We start from the raw sequence: 17,115 nt of genomic DNA on the forward strand, positions 1-17,115 counted from the left end.
AAACGAAAGTCCCGAATCGGCCTCCCGTTGAACGATTTATTGGACATTCATTGGATTGGGGGACTTCCGTTGGTGGACGTTTTTTTCTTTCTTAGAAGGACTTTCTCTGCATTAATTCCACTGGTGTATAGCACTCAAGTTCGGTGTAGCTGTTTATAGCGGCCCTTACACGATCATTAAAAGTGTCTTTACTTAAAATTAATTAACTCGTCTTTAATTTAGTAATCATTAAAAATGTCATTAATGATTCTCATGTAAGGGCCGCTTATGTGTTCACCATTTTTGTTCGTTTATTCAGTTTATTCATGCCTTTGTGTGCACTTTTACCAGCCGCTACCAAATTTTGGGTCTAAACCTACCCAAAATAAACTAAAGTGCATCTCCCCAATTTTAGGTAACGAGTGATGACCTCAAAATTTAGGTAAATGTAAGTGTTATGCCATAACAAAGCACGCTACCCATTTTTCACGATCAAGTCAAAGTTTGAGTAGATAACGACCTAATTTTGGGTAGCTTATAGAAGAGCTCGACAATGAGTGATTTCTTCTAAAAAAAGGGTAAAAATGATTTTCAGTGTAGTGCAAATTAAAAACGAAAACACCTGAATATCGGGAGCTTTTTTTATGTTCGAAAATAATTTTGCAAATTGGCAGAACAATCAAACACCACATTTTCAATAATCTTCCCTTTTTACATGCCTTTTTCTAATACTTGTCACAGTGATTTTACTAGCGAAAGCTTTTTTTTCACACCGAAGACTAAATTGCCCAGAACGAACGCTTTCCAGTTTTGTTTTATTCTCGCCACTTGTGGTATCTACGTAGTCTTGTTACATGTAAGCTGTACGAGAGTAAGAATATAAGTGAGAGCTTATATCCACTGATGCGATATCCGCGCTCTCCTTCAATGTTTAGGTGAGACGCAGAGTTAATCGGCAAAGACCGGTTTTGTGGAAAGTATGCTGGAAAATAGACATACTTTTTTTCTGTGCCTTCAAATAGACAGACAATTTTGAACTCCGCAAGGACAAAGCCGGCAAATGTTACGTTTACGACTTCGTTATTTAAACTACTGCGGCCGTTCAGCCATCCTCACGGAAATATACTTTTACTTGCAAGCTCCCGTTTTGGTGGTCTTTCACGACATGGAACATGAAACCTGTGGATCAATTCTTGGTTGAAAAACTTCCGCCGGATGCCACACGGCTTACCGCTTTGGTGGACTTATGTTTTGTTGTGTCACGGATTATTTTGTTGTTTTTATTTTGTTACTTGCTCGTGTCTATGACTACTATTTAAAATTATTATTTATTTGTTGCAGAAAATGTGCGGAAGAGGACAACAGCGTTGAATCTTTTGAAGAACTGTATGTTTCCCGGCATCAGATTGAGATTGATTCAGAAGTCGACGAAGATTCTAGGAATACCGACCCATCCATAAATGTTGTCCCTATGGAAAGTGTTATAAACATATCTAGCAGTTCCGAAAGCAATGGAGAAGAAGCTCTTGCCGTTAGTGACATTGCAGATGGAACAGATGATCCGGTTGAAGACCCCGAAAAAAATACAAACGTGGAACATACAGCTTACGAAAGAATAATGCTTAGCGCCGGTCCAAGTACTAACACACATTATGTTGATTTTTATTCCGATACTGTTCCGGAAATGCTCATGGAACAACATGAAAGTGAAAAAGAAACTGTAAAGTCAATTGAAACACACGTTTCGACAACAACTTCTTCAACTTCGAATACGGGAAGTCTTGAAGTGCGTCCAGCAGTGATTTTACAGGAACAAATGTCACTTGAAGATATAAATAATGTTTCTAATCAAAGTACTAAAGACCACCAGGCCGAGGACTTGACAATACAACAAGAAGCAGAAACACGCGAGACCACTCCAGAACCTTCAACAAGTAGACTCAGAAACTCGACGTTGACTGCAAATGAACGTTTAGATCCCTCGTCAATGTGTGCAGATATTGCGTTAGTTTCTTCTGCAAGAGAGGAATCATTCAGTTTGCAGAAAGATGATAAATTCTTGGGAAAACCAAAAAATGCACATGAGGTAGACGTTCCAGCCATGAATTTATCCGTGAAACCAGATGAGGCCCATGAGGCTAACCGAAAAAATAGCAAAAGTGATGAAAGCGATGACGCTGTCGTGCTTAACTTGTCAACCGGTCCAACAAATGAAGCTTCGCGAAATGATCATCTTACAAATAATGATGTTTCTGATTCACAAAATGTAAAAGAAAATTCTGTTATGCAAATTTATGATCGGTTAACTTCTAAACATTCAAACGATAGTAATAGTTTACAAAAAACTCCAAGTAAGCAAAGAAGGAGATCTACGGATAGTGGCGAAGCTTCTACTTCTACACCTAGAAGTAATGTTCGAACTAGACGTATGTCAGCAATGGAAAGAATAGGAGAACACCAATCTACTCCAATCGCACGACACACGAGAGCTTCATCAGTTGCAAAAGAATCACCCTGTACTCCTTCAGGTAAAAGTAGAAGGCATTCATCGATGATTAATCTGGCAACTCCAGAAAGTACACCGCTCACCCCAAGACGATCAAAAAGAGCCTTGTCGTTAGCCAAAGAACTTTTAACAAGCACTCCCGTCAATAGGAAACCACAAATGGCTGAAACAATTGCTATTGTCGAACCCAAAAACGTATCATTAGAAGATGCTAATAATAGTGTAGTTGATGACTCGAAGTCTGATAAATCCGTGGTCAGCACGAGTAGTCGTCGTAGCACACGTCAATTTGCAGCACGAAGATCATCGATGGAACCAGAGCAGTCGACTGAAATTGCGTTAATGAGACCTTCAACATCCGGTAACACATTTGAGGAGGAATCTTTTGCCGCATACACATCAAATCGTCGACTCACTCGGCATCAATCGGCTATAATTGAAAAATCGCTAGATGTAGTCCGCAAAATGAGCACAATATCCGAAGATATTTGTCATGCTGTTCTACAAGATGATAACGATAGTGAACCGGAATCGGTTATATCTAACATAAGTGATGTTTCGAAGCGGTCTACACGATCTAAGACTAGTCAGAAGTCGCGTGCTAAATCGCAAAATGTTCGGCAAAAAACAAATTCAGGAACCGCTGGTGGCCGATCCACTAGGTCTTCTATATCGAAGCGTGACAGTAGTGACATAGAAAGTATCGATACAGATCAAAGTGAAAGTCCGATTAAGAAACCTATGTTAGAAACAATTTCTGAAGAGGGAGGTAAGATAGGCTGAAATGCTCATATTGTGAATTGAATACCAATGATTTTTTTTTGTAGGCGAAGTTATCAAAACAGGTCGTCGTCGTGGTAGATCTAGAAAGAACTAGGCGACGTGTGGTTTACATTAATCGTAATACATCTTCTCCATGTTTCTATTTTTAATAAACGTTAGTCATCTTTGTCGTATTCTGTTAATAAATCGTATTCTTTTATTTGATTTCTCCCTTTCTTCTTCTCTTATGCGCCACCACTGTTGACAGCAGTAACAAGGGGAACGGCACAGACTATATTCGCCCTTATTCTTAATAACGTCGTATCGTTTTTTCGCTCGTATTTCATTTGTATTCCCCATAACGCTAGCAAAATCAAAGGTAGCTATGATTCGATCGAACCACATTCGATCGAAAAATCAATACGTCGTTATTCAGAATAAGGGCGTATATTGCCAGCGATTTTGTTTTGTGTCGGGTGAACTTTCATTCTTCTGACTTGTATCATAATGACAAGTAAACTGAAGATTCTTGCTTGTTTACCTTTAAAAGCGCTTTTGATTTTTCGAAGAAAACTGGCTCATTTTGAAGAAGTTAGCAATCTTGTTTGTAGTATATTTGATTAATATTGCTGTTTCGTTGCAATCAGTACAGATACTGTGTTCTGTTAGTTAGTCATTTCATTAAGCCTGTAGTTGGAGTAGTGCCCAGATAATAATCTCTTTAACAAGGATGGCTTTTATTGTATCAAAGAACGCTCAACAACAACTCTTCACACGAATGAATCAGTGCCATCAAAAAGAGACGGATATCATCGCAACAACAAAAACCCGGCATGACTCATTTAACGTAGAATAGACACCAGTGCGAAAGCGAATTTCTCTTGATGACGATGACGCTTATTCTCGTTTCGCGATCCGATTCTATACAGGCAGTTGATAATTGCGATAGAATCATTTTACTATTGCCGCTTATTCTAACTATGTGCATATAATCTTTGTATAAGTTGTGTCTATGAAAATGTCATGCTCCACACAAGGGTTTTGAAATATTGCAACCTAGTATGACAATCATCAAGTTGAATCATCGATTCGATTTTCTGCGATAATTGTCAACTTGCGATTCTCTCGTGGGAATGTCCACACAGCAACGATCATTATTGCCCCGTTTACACTTCTGCTGGCTGCCAGTATGCTGGTGTCAGTGTACTGCCCTCTTAGAAAAAAAAAACGTTCAACGGTGGTCCTTCGTTGGTCTAATACTTTGGATCCTTGGACCACAGTTGAACTTTTTTTCCTAAGAGGGCAGGACACTGACACCAGTATGCTGGCAGCCAGCAGAAGTGTAAACGGGGCATAACAGACTGTAAATTTTTTAAGGGACATGAAATACGCAGAGTATGAAGTGGAGCGTAGAAATGTAGAAAAATTCTCTCGCGGTTCATGCATTGAGAGACTCGAGTTCTTGTAGCATCTTCTACCCCCGCACTCAATGCAAATGTGTGTGAAACAGAGACGTCAAATTGCTCAATAAGAAAAATCTGACATACTGATGAATCTGGAATACTGGCAACTCTGATCACAAAACTCAACTTTATAAACGCAGAGAAAAAATATTGTGAAAATAAATGAATTCTGGGCGATTCTTACAATTTTTTCATATAGTAACAATAGCAATCCTGATTTGATTGAACTAATTTATGTAAACATCTAACATTTATTCGAAAAAAAACATATAACAAGCATATTTTATTAGAATCTGCGATATTTCGGTTTTAATCAAATATAGTTTTCAATTTAATGGGCAACTAATCTTTTTGCTGTTTTAGGTACCGATATTTTTCTGCGTGTAGTATCATGTACTGGAACCAGCGTTGCCATTTTAAAATCTGTGTTTCATCTTGAAAAATCGGTGCACCAAATGTGTTCCACACTTTTGATCATAATCTGTAAAAATCTGTAAAAAACATTTTCAAAATCTTCCATTTTTATGAAATATTTTCAAAAATCTGTAAAAATCTGTGAATTTTGGTAAAATCTGTGTTCTGTGACACAGAATCTGTGTGGAAAAATAGATAAAAAATTTACAGAAAGATCTGTGAATATGGTAACTCTGCCTGGAGCACGATCAATTTTCAATTCTAGTTTCCTGAATCGTAAACCTTGATGTTTTTTTTTTAGTTTTACTGATACTGTGCTAAAAATATGTGCATAAATTTATCAATATAATTTTGTTAAAAGTGTTATTAAATGATTCACAATGATACCTTTGCGATCGTGATATTAAGAATTGTTGTTTTAAGTGATGCGATAATATCTTTGGAGCAAGGCAGACTGGTAAATTGAATCATGCCAAGAAAACTGTTGAAATTCCTCATCCTGTTCGATAATTCATCACTATTATATTTTCCTGGTCAATTTTTATCAGGAAGAGTACTGCTCGACTTGCAAGAAAACACCCCAGTATTAGGTATGAAATAATGAAAATATTTTTATTTAATCTCAAAAACACTCGTAATGACACTAGCCTAGTACTTCCATACTATGATTAAGCGATCAAGTTCGTCGCTTATGTTCAAATTGAATGCAGTTGTAAACAAGTGTTTCATTCTTTCTGACTCATCCACTATAATGAAACATTTAAATAACTATAATTGTGTTATTGTCCCCTATTCAAACAGCACCTTGTATCGCATATAGAAACAAAATTTAGCGACCTTCAACTCATGATTGGATAATCGCCTATGCCCCTTATTCATTAAACATATATTGCCTTTCAGTTTTGCTTGTATCGTTCCTGAACGAATGACAGAGTGAAAAGTAACATGGAAAAAAGATGTCACTTCAGAACGAAGCGGAGCAAGATTCCGTAAACTATATTCCGTACGATTTCATTAGATATCAAATGCTACATATCTTAAGCCACGCTTACATGTTCATATTTTAAGCAATAATCGACATTTTAACAATCAATCGAGGTTTTTGTATTTTCATTTGATTTCTCTTTTTTCCAAATCTTCAACATACTTAGATTTAGGAGGAGTGATGCAGGTAAATTTGGCTATAATCCTATATATATAAACGCAAAAAAGTAATAAGCAAACAAATTAGATTGAATATAAAAAAGTCCATCGCCGTTTTCATCTCACCCTACACTGATAAAAATTTGCACGATCGATTCATATGTAAACAGCACTTCAATTTATTATGCTTTTTCATTTCAATGCATAACCAAAGCGATTTGTTTTAATATTTCATGTGTAGATAAACTAAGATGCAAGACTAGATTATTTTTAACTTAGCTTAGATGTGTTTTGTAGTGAATACGACGCCTTTTCAAAATTTACCCTCTGAGAGAGTGATAAGTTTTTGATCGTGAATATCTCATGTTATATCTAATAAATCAACATAATTCTTGCTACACGCAATCGGAAATATGATCACAATTTTATAATAAAATTTTCAGTTCTGTGACATATTCCCAAATAGTTCAAAATTAAACTTTTCTGAAATGTTTGGTATAAACGAGTATCAAAGAAGATAATTCATAAGGCGCGTTTGCCTTTCTCGTATTTTGAAAGCTCATAGCTCAGTGATCTGTAGAAGGATTTATATAATTTAACTACCAATAGAATCAAAAATTTTTAACTTGAACGTGTATTGCAACAACATTGAAGTTTTTCAATAGTAAACTATCGAAAACCTTTTTGATTTAACCCATGAAAGCACCAACCAATCAGAACGCGAGATGTCTGAATCTATACAAGAGCATTCATATAAAAATTGAGTGGTTTATTTTTCCTACCATTTGCTGAGCAACTGTTCCCGAAACAAGACACGCGAGAGCAACATCGAGGACCTGTCGTCTCACTGTTTCCCGATCTGAATGCACGAGACGCAATGACGCACAATGACACCGAAAATCGGTAGAAAGGCAGCCAAAAAGTCCAGCAAGGCCCATTGCTGAAACAAGACACACGAACACCATATCAGATCTCAATATTTTTCACCAAAAGATTCATCAAGATGGAAGCTAAATTAATTTGCACCGTCACTAACACATTCAATTACGAACGGCAATGCGAAAGCGAAAGTGATGTTTTTGCCAACTGGGAACTGCAGACCAGCACGGTTCGAGTGGGACTTTGCCTTGCCCTTAACTCTTCCTCCTGTGTGCGTGTTTCTGCGTAAAAATTCCACAAATGCTGTTAACAGCTCGACAGCCAATTTAGTATTACTGGCTGCTGCTATACTAACTCTCTCTTTTATATCGTCTCACTGTTTCCCATTCTGCGAAGGGAAGGTCCCTACACCGTTACCAGTAGCAGGCATAAAATGAAATGTGATGTGAAAAATAGCGTCAATTTGTCATCTAACACTCGATGTGGATAGACGAATAACCTACTACGAATAATTTCGATTTTTTTTTTTCAAATAAAATTTTTATTAGGCTCATTTGCTTTAGCTTAACGTGGCCGATTGTCTTGTTGTTAGGGGGAGAGAAAGGGATGCCGTATTACGGGGCGGCATACTCCCCAGTTAGTAAGGGGACATAGGGAGGGTGGGACCTACACAGTATTGAATTAAAATTTGAATACATCATTGGTTTGTGGCATACATCTTTTAGACACATTTTGCGTTCGATGAATCTTCATGTTTTTCAGCTTGTAGCAATGAAGAGATTATTCTGGATTGGGATGCTTCGTTGGTGTGTTCTGACGTTGATGTGACGTTTTCGGGTAGCTTCCAGCAACTCAGTCAGTTCAAGGCAGGTGCATGCTCCGAAGCATCGTTTACACAGGCCATACTTCCAGCAACGTAAAGAAGAGTGCGGTAGAGCTCTAGACGAGAAAGAGATAGGGAGAGCACTAAATTTGAGCATTGATAGTTTTCAAGAAGTTATAGATGAGAGTCATATAAGGAAGATTTCGAGTTGCCAAGACGTCGCGGACTGGTACGAAGGGTGGTATACCTCGGGCCCGAAGGGAACCTATGAGTTGGGACCTGGCATCACAATACTCGACACATGTCCAAACAACATGTTCGATGTCATGATAACCCTCACCGCAAACGCAGACACCACTCTCAGCGAGCCCCACACGACGGAGATGCGCGCTGAACATATAATGATTAGACATGAGCCTTGACATTACACGAATAAAGTCTCGGCTCACGTCTAACCCCCGGAACCAAGCTTTCGTCGATACCTGTGGGACTATTGAGTGTAACCATCGTCCCAGAGTTCCACTATTCCATGTATTCTGCCAGCTGGCTAGAGTTTTCTGACGACAGCAACTGAAAAATTCATTGAAGCAGATTGGTCTTTCATAGATATCACCTTCTAGTGCGCCCACCTTGGCTAACGAGTCCGCCCTCTCATTGCCCCGTATGGAACAATGTGAGGGGACCCAAACCAAGGTAATCTGGTATGATTTTGCAGATAAAGCACTCAATTGTTCCCGTATTTTCCCCAGGAAATACGGTGAGTGCTTTCCAGGCTTCACTGAACGGAGAGCCTCAATGGAACTGAGACTGTCCGATACAATGAAGTAGTGATCTGTGGGCAGAGTGTCAATGATCTCAAGGGTATACTGAATTGCAGCTAGTTCTGCGACGTAAACTGAAGCTGGATCACTGAGTTTATAGGAAGCGGTGAAATTTACATTGAATATACCGAAGCCAGTGGACCCGTCTAGATATGATCCGTCAGTGTAAAACATTTTATTACAGTCGACTTCTTTAAATTTATTATTAAAAATTTTTGGGATCTCTTGAGGGCGTACAGGATCCGGGATTCCACGAATTTCCTCTTTCATGGATGTGTCGAAAAACACAGTAGAATTAGAAGTATCCACAAAATGAACACGATTGGGAACAAACGAAGAAGGATTTATATTCTGAGCCATGTAGTCAAAATACAAGGACATAAAACGGGTTTGTGAATTAAGCTCGACGAGCTTTTCAAAGTTTTCTATCACCATCGGATTCAAAATGTCGCATCGGATTAGCAGTCGATATGAGAGATCCCAGAACCTGTTTTTCAACGGTAAGACGCCCGCCAGCACTTCAAGACTCATCGTATGGGTTGATTGCATGCAACCCAAGGCAATACGTAAACAACGATACTGAATTCTTTCCAGTTTAATGAAATGAATATTCGTAGCGGAGCGGAAACAGAAACATCCATATTCCATTACTGACAATATCGTCGTTTTGTACAACCTGATCAGATCTCCTGGGTGAGAGCCCCACCAAGTTCCGGTTATTGTACGAAGGAAATTGATTCTCTGTAGGCATTTTCGTTTCAAATACCTAATGTGACATCCCCAGGTACCTTTGGAATCGAACCAGACCCCGAGATATTTAAATGTGAAAACCTGAGCTATGGTTTCACCCCCTAGTTGAAGCTGTAATTGCGCAGGTTCTCGCTTCCTTGAAAATACAACCAGCTCAGTTTTCTCCGTAGAGAACTCGATACCCATTTGAAAAGCCCATGTCGACAAGTTGTCGAGGGTATCTTGCAATGGTCCTTGGAGATCGGCAGCTTTGGGTCCTATAATGGACACAACACTGTCGTCGGCAAGTTGTCTTAGCGTGCAAGATGTGTTGATACATTCATCAATGTTATTTACGTAAAAGTTGTATAAAAGGGGGCTTAAGCATGAGCCCTGAGGAAGACCCATGTAACTGAATCGCTTTGTCGTCAAATCACCATGCTCAAAATGCATGTGTTTCTCGGACAATAGATTATATAAAAAGTTGTTCAAAACTGGTGAAAGACCATGCTGATGCAACTTCTCAGATAGAACGTTAATGGAAACTGAATCGAATGCCCCCTTGATGTCGAGGAAAACTGATGCCATTTGTTCTTTACGAGCAAATGCCATTTGAATTTCTGTTGAGAGCAACGCTAGACAATCGTTCGTTCCTTTGCCCCTGCGGAACCCAAATTGTGTACCTGAAAGCAATCCATTTGTTTCGACCCAATTGTCTAGACGGAAGAGAATCATTTTCTCCAACAATTTCCGGATACAGGAAAGCATAGCAATCGGCCGATACGAATTGTGATCGGAGGCTGGTTTTCCAGGTTTTTGAATAGTAATAACTCTCACTTCTCTCCATTCGTGTGGGACAATATTACCCTCGAGGAACTTGTTGAATAAATTCAACAAGCGCCTTTTGGCAGAGTCGGGCAGATTTTTCAACAAGTTGAATTTAATTCTGTCTAACCCCGGGGCTCTATTGTTACACGACAAGAGCGCAAGTGAGAACTCTACCATCGAAAACGGTGTTTCGTTTGTATTCAATGTCGCGACGCGGGATATCTTCTGTTCCGGAACAGAATCAGGACATACTTTCTTAGGGGCTGTCCATAAAAGACGTCACGCCGCATGGGGGAGGGGGGTGTTTCATAAAACGTGACCTTTTGTGACTGGGGGGAGGGGGGGAGGTTTTCGGAATGTGACGTCCAATATTTTCAATGAGCGCATTTTTGAAATACCTAATTATATTACTGCTTTGCCCTATTTTCTGAAAAAATCTCCACAATAAACGTTTACATTCTATAGGAAAACGTGTATTTGTAGATATAAAAGCTTTTTCTTGTAAATTCGGAAATGAGTGATGCAGGAAATCATTTCTGCTGTGATCAGCAAAAGTGCACGGAGGAGCGAGTAAATTAGCGAAATTTATAAATTTTGCCTTATATGTTCAAACGGTTTAACTTAAGATGTGCACTGACAATTTTTTCAGTAAAAGATTCTCCGGCAGTGATCTTGTTTTGATGAGGTTTTGGTCTTTATTTTCTCAGCCCTGTAAGCTACACTACGGAAATATTATCCTTTACTTAAAACAATAATATATCTGTGTAGCCCTAGGAGGACTAAAACAGATGATTTAAATGTTTCATAAATTCCAACCAAATACTTTTGTTAATTTATATAATTGATATTAATAAAATAATTCCGATGATTTTGTAGTTTTAGGGATATTTTTTAATCTAATGACAGCATGTAATAAATCGATTTTTCCCTCATATTTGTATGATTTGTCATACATATTGAGATGAATTTTATTTATTTTGAATTCGTGACACGTGACATAGAGGGGAAGGGGGGTCTTTGCTTCTGTGACAATTTGTGACAAAGGGGGGATGGGGAGTCAAAAATCGTCAAAAAAAGCGTGACGTCTTTTATGGACAGCCCCTTAGCGAAATCAAATATCCAGCGGTTAGAATATTCCTCGCTTTCGTTCGCGTGATTTCGATTGCGCATGCGACGGGCCGTATTCCAAAGAGTGCTCATTGCTGTTTCTCTCGTTAATCCGTCAACAAACCTTCGCCAGTAACCGCGTTTCTTAGCTTTAATAAGACTTTTCATTTGAAATTCTAACGCCGCGTATTTCCGATAATTATCTGGAGTTCCGTTCTTTCTAAACGAGATGAAGGCTGAAGCTTTTTTCGTTTTCAGCTCTGAGCACTCTTTGTCCCACCATGGGTTGGGAGAACGCATACTAGTTTGCGCGCTAGGTACTCGTTTCGTCTGAGCTTGAATTGCGGTGTCAAGAATCAAGCTAGCCAAAAATGTATACTCTTCCTCCGGAGGAAGCTCCTGTGATGTTTCTAGTTTCTCAGATATCGAGCTCGCGTAACGTTTCCAATCAATGTTTCGTGTGAAATCGTACGAAACATTGATTGTTTCCGATGGTCTTCCACGGTTGGTGATAGAAACTATGATCGGCAAGTGATCGCTACCGTGAGGATCACAGATTACCTTCCACTTGCAATCTAACTGTAGCGAAGTCGAGCAAAGGGATAAATCCAGCGCACTTGGTTGTGCTGGCGGTCTAGGGTTCCGTGTCATTTCTCCCGTGTTTAGAATTGTCAAATTGAAGTTGTCACACAGATCTTGGATTAACGAAGAACGATTATCATCATATAAGCAGCCCCATCCTGTACCATGCGAGTTAAAGTCCCCTAAAACCAGCCGCGGTGAAGGAAGAAGTTCTATGATGTCTGCAAGCCGACGATGCCCTATCGAGACTCTGGGAGGAATGTAGATAGAAGCTATACATAGATCTTTGCCTTTAATATTAATTTGGCAAGCAACAACTTCAATTCCCGGTGTCGAGGGGAGGTTAATACGATAAAATGAATAGCACTTTTTAATCCCTAAAAGTACCCCTCCATAAGAGTCTTCTCGGTCCAGGCGGATTATGTTAAAATTATGGAAGTCGAGGTTGATGTTAGAAGTAAGCCAAGTTTCACTCAAGGAGAATACATCGCAATTATGAGTATGTATTAAGTGTTTGAAAGAATCAAGTTTTGGGATGATACTTCTGCAATTCCACTGAAGCACAATGATCATATCTTCGATTCTCAGTGGTAAATTATCCATCAAAAGATACGATCGCTGCAAGGAGGGGCCATTGTTCAGTCAACTGTTTTAAAAATGTCCTTACTGTTGGCAGTAGAGCAGTTAGGAAGCTTTTCAGAGGATCAGTAATATTGAAGGCTGTTAATATCCAGTCCACGATATCAGAAAATTTCAATAATCCAGCGTTTGTTGGATTTTCTGGTTGTGCTTTGGGGTCATTCGGGTTTTTTGATGCCCCAGGAAGTGCTGGGTACTCCTTATCATCCCTAAGTTTTTTGAACCCAGGAGGTGTTTGCTTCGGTTTTGAGTCAGCACTTTTTGTTTCCGTTTGGTTCTTTTGTGACGAAGAGGACAGTCTGAGGCCTTTACGAGGAAGCTTGGGAGAAGCCAGATTTTGTCTTTTCCTGCTTCCTTCAACCTGTGTGTAGGAAGGTCCTTCGCCTGGGTCGTCAGAGGTATCCTCTTCAACTGGCAAGATTGCAAACGGGTTCTCAGGGGTCGATGGAGTGGTTCTTTTTAAGATTTCCGCATAAGAACGTTTGGAACGTTCTTTCACGGATCGCTTCAATTTCTCCGCACGCTGTATGTACGTAGGGCACACCGAAAGATCATGAGGATTCTCCCCGCAGTAGCAACACTTTTCCACTGCTCTTCTGCAGAGATCGTCCTCATGGGCCTCTCCGCATTTGCCGCATCGCAGTTTGTTGCAACAATAGGTTGCCGTATGACCTAACTGTTTGCAGCTTGTACAATGCATTACCCGCGGTACATACAGCCGAACAGGTAGACGAACTCCACTCACTACCAAATAATTTGGAAGTGCAGATCCGGCAAAAGTCACGCGAAATGAGTCCGATTGGTAAAATTTACCATCTATCGATTTGGAGTGCAATTGCTTGCACTCCAAAATTTTCACTGGATGAAGGTCGGGGTTTTTGAAACGGCCTACCCCGTCCTTCATCAGATCTTCGATTGTCAGACTTTCGTCACGGACCACACCGTCGATCTCCACCACATGAGACGGGACGTACACGCGGTACTCCTTCGTGAACAACTCGCTGGTAGCAATCGCGTTTGCTTGCTTCAGATCGGACACAACAACGCGTAACTTGTTTGGCGAAACCTTATCTATTGTTTTTATTGCCGAGTAATGTTTTTCCAGGTCCCGAGCAATATTTAAAACTCTGAGAGACTTTAATTTGGGCCGGAAGTATACCACCCACGGACCCCCCGAGCCATCGTCTTGGTAAACTTTTTGGCGGGCAGGCAATATCTTAGAGGGAGATGGAGGCATCGGAGAGGGAGATGGCATCGGAGAGGGAGATGGTATCGGAGGGGGAGATGGTATAGGAGGGGTAGATGGCATCTCGGAAGCAAACTCAGCCTCTAAATGTTCTTCGTTCATTCGTTCAGCTTCGCCCTCCTCCGAGACACCCCCACTGTCATCAATATTCATATTTAAAGTGCGGGAGTAAAGAAGTCTCCCGCACTTGAAATGAGAAAGAAAGAAATAAAATGAAAAGAAAATATATGAATAGTAAAAGTTGAAAGAAAAAGTTTGAGAAAATACTTAACAGTATGTCACGGTAAGCTGTTAGGTGAGTTGCTCCTTCACTCCTTCGTTGTGCTTCAGCGTGACCTTGACTCAGGAAATTTCGATTTTGTTTTATTTTCTATTCGCAGTTGTCTACCTACCCAAGCTACGGGTAAAACGCGCCATAGATCCGAGAAGTATCCAAAGGATGCTAAGCGTCTGAAGCCAAGTGATGTACAGGTAAACGACCGTTTGCTGAGTAAAAACCAATATGCTGATCTGCCAATTGATGTCGAAGAGGAACTGCAGAAGAAGGAAAAAATGCCGCCTTTCTACCTGAAGGGCTTCCCACCAACTCTACGCTCGGATTTCAACACACTGATCAGCAAAGGACTACAGGCAACAATCCGTTTATGTACTGAAGGCTACAAAATAACTGTTCCGGCTTTGAACCACTACAAAGGAGTGGAATTGTACCTGAAGCAGACAAAAGCAGAATACTTCACACACGATATTGCCGCCAACAAACCTATGAAGGTTGTACTTCGAGGACTACCCGACATGATGGAAGCCGACCTAAAGCAGGCACTGTCGGAGGCTGGACTAAAGCCTTTGATGGTGTTTAAAATGAAGCGACATAATACGGACAAAAAGTATCGAGATCAACTCTACTTGGTTAATCTGGAGAAGGGCTCCATCACCATGAGTCAACTGAAAACGATTATATCGTTATTTCACATAATCATCGAATGGCAAAAGTATAAACCGGTACATCGGGATGTCACACAGTGCACGAACTGTTTGAACAACGGCCATGGAGCGAGGAATTCCCACATGAAAAGTCAGTGCGGGAAATGTGCCGAACCACACAATACCAACGATTGCCTACTAGATGACATTGCTGTAAAATGTGTGAACTGTGATGGTGACCATCTACTAGCACTAGTGACCATCTACTAGCACTAGCACTAGGAAATCGTGTCCCAAACGTGCTGAGTTCACAAAAATTCGACAACAGGCGTCCCGTAAACAATCAACGCGCAAGAATGTTCCACAGAAGGATGAAGTTAATTTCCCACGGCTCCCACCGAAGAGGGATATTCCGAATTTGCCGCCACTTCCTTGCAGCAATCCAAAAGATTCAGCCGCTGGATCACAAAAAGAATCTTCCTCAAAAATCCCTCCTGGATGGGGCAATAATCAACCACAAGCAAAGGATGACTCTGGTGACTTATTCTCTGCTGAACAACTGATCATCATTTTTGAAACAATGACAACAAAACTACGAAACTGCAGAACGCGGTTAGATCAAATCAACGCCTTAGGCAAATTCATCATCGAATATGCAATATAATGAGTAAATTGGAATGCTTGCTCACTCAGGAGCAAAACTGCTGAATTGTCCGAATTTCTTCAAGAGAAGAATGCCGATATTGCTATTTAACTCATCTTAAACCTGAAATTTCTATTTCCAATTACAGGATTCACAGGCTCGACAGGACAACTACCAGAGGAGGGGGAGTTGCCATTAAACGATCCATTCAGCACAGGCTTCTGTCAGCCTTTAAATTGCAACTCATAGAAGCCATCGGAATTGAGATTACAACGACGATGGGACCCATCATCATCATTGCAGCATACTGCCCCAAACAAACCAATCTTCGAGATGGTGCGTGTGCATCATTGAAGCGAGATCTTGCTATGCTCACTCGACGACAGAACAAATTCATCATTGCTGGGGACCTGAACGCACGGCATGAGCTGTGAAGCTGGACAATACAACATCTTCGCACCGGATCAACCAACGCGACTTTCCAGATCGGGAGTTCATTCCATTTTGGATATATTCATCAGCAACATCGCCATAGACAGGTCTCCGGTTGTCTTCAACGAGCTCTCTTCTGACCACTTTCCTGTAATATTGACGTTGGGATCTTCACCAGAAACAGTGCCTATTCAACCTCGGAGGAACTATTATCGCACCGATTGGGTCCAATTTCAACATACCGCCATCCAACTTATTAATATCGATTTGCCACTTGATTCCCTGATGGAAATCGATGCAGCCCTATCTTCCTTCCATCATTCAATCACAGTCGCTCGTGACAGGACGGTTCCAGTACAACATATGCCGAGTTCCTCTCTTCAAATCGACAGTGTTACCAAGAAACTCATCCGACTTCGGAATATCTACCGGAGGCAGTATCAACGAACTGGCATTCTAGATAGGAAGACTACTTATAACAACTTAACTAGGATAATCCAGGAAAGGATATCTGAGCTTCGCAACAGGAACTTCCAGAAAAAGCTTCGAGAAATTCTCCCACATTCAAAGCCCTTCTGGTCCTTAACGAAGGTGCTTAAGAAAAAACCGAAGCCTATTCCTGCTCTGATGTCACCCCAGGACGCAGCTGAAGGAATACCTTTAATCACACCAGTAGAGAAAGCAAATGCGCTAGGCCAGCAGTTTGTGTGTTCTCACAATTTAGGACTTAACATTGTTAGTCCATATGAAAGAGCCGTTGCTGATAGCGTAGCTGAGGTTGACCAATCAGACAGCTTGGTTCCTGAGGAAAGTAGAGTCACTGCGAATGAGCTGATGGCTTTTGTGAAAAAATCCAAAAATATGAAGGCCCCCGGTTTCGACAACACATTCAACATTGAGCTGAAACATTTGAGTATTCGCTCATTTGTCTTCTTAGCTAAAATTTTTAACAGGTGCTGGGAGCTTGGTTACTTCCCTTCAATGTGGAAGTTAGCTAAAGTTATCCCAGTTTTGAAACCGGGGAAAGATCCTTCCTTTTCCAAGAGCTATCGGCTCATCAGCTTACTCTCTGCCCTATCCAAGCTGTTTGAAAAGTCAATACAAAGGCGAATTCTTGCTTTCGCAGATGAACAGGATATATTTCTAGAAGAACAGTTTGGGTTTCGGAAAGGAAGATCCACCATCCACCAACTCACAA

The 17,115-nt window shown here is 40.5% G+C and overlaps 2 protein-coding genes across 4 annotated transcripts in view; both read left to right on the plus strand.

Moving 5' to 3' along the window:
- Positions 1-3,454, plus strand: part of LOC131427880 (protein ELYS) — a 42,909-nt gene extending 39,455 nt beyond the window's left edge. For all 3 annotated transcript variants that reach the window (XM_058591439.1, XM_058591440.1, XM_058591441.1), the window contains 2 exons: positions 1,321-3,254; positions 3,313-3,454. In XM_058591439.1, coding sequence (XP_058447422.1) covers positions 1,321-3,254; positions 3,313-3,362 — 1,984 coding nt within the window. In that variant the 3' untranslated portion in view covers positions 3,363-3,454. The remainder of the gene's footprint in view (positions 1-1,320; positions 3,255-3,312) is intronic.
- A 1,896-nt stretch (positions 3,455-5,350) lies between these two features.
- Positions 5,351-17,115, plus strand: part of LOC131427269 (arrestin domain-containing protein 4) — a 60,811-nt gene continuing 49,046 nt past the window's right edge. Inside the window, exon 1 of the mRNA XM_058590292.1 lies at positions 5,351-5,714. Within this exon, the coding sequence (XP_058446275.1) occupies positions 5,594-5,714 (121 nt within the window). The 5' untranslated portion in view covers positions 5,351-5,593. The remainder of the gene's footprint in view (positions 5,715-17,115) is intronic.

This window comes from Malaya genurostris, chromosome 2 (assembly GCF_030247185.1).
Source record: "Malaya genurostris strain Urasoe2022 chromosome 2, Malgen_1.1, whole genome shotgun sequence".
In the NCBI taxonomy this organism is placed as follows: Eukaryota; Metazoa; Arthropoda; class Insecta; order Diptera; family Culicidae; genus Malaya; species Malaya genurostris.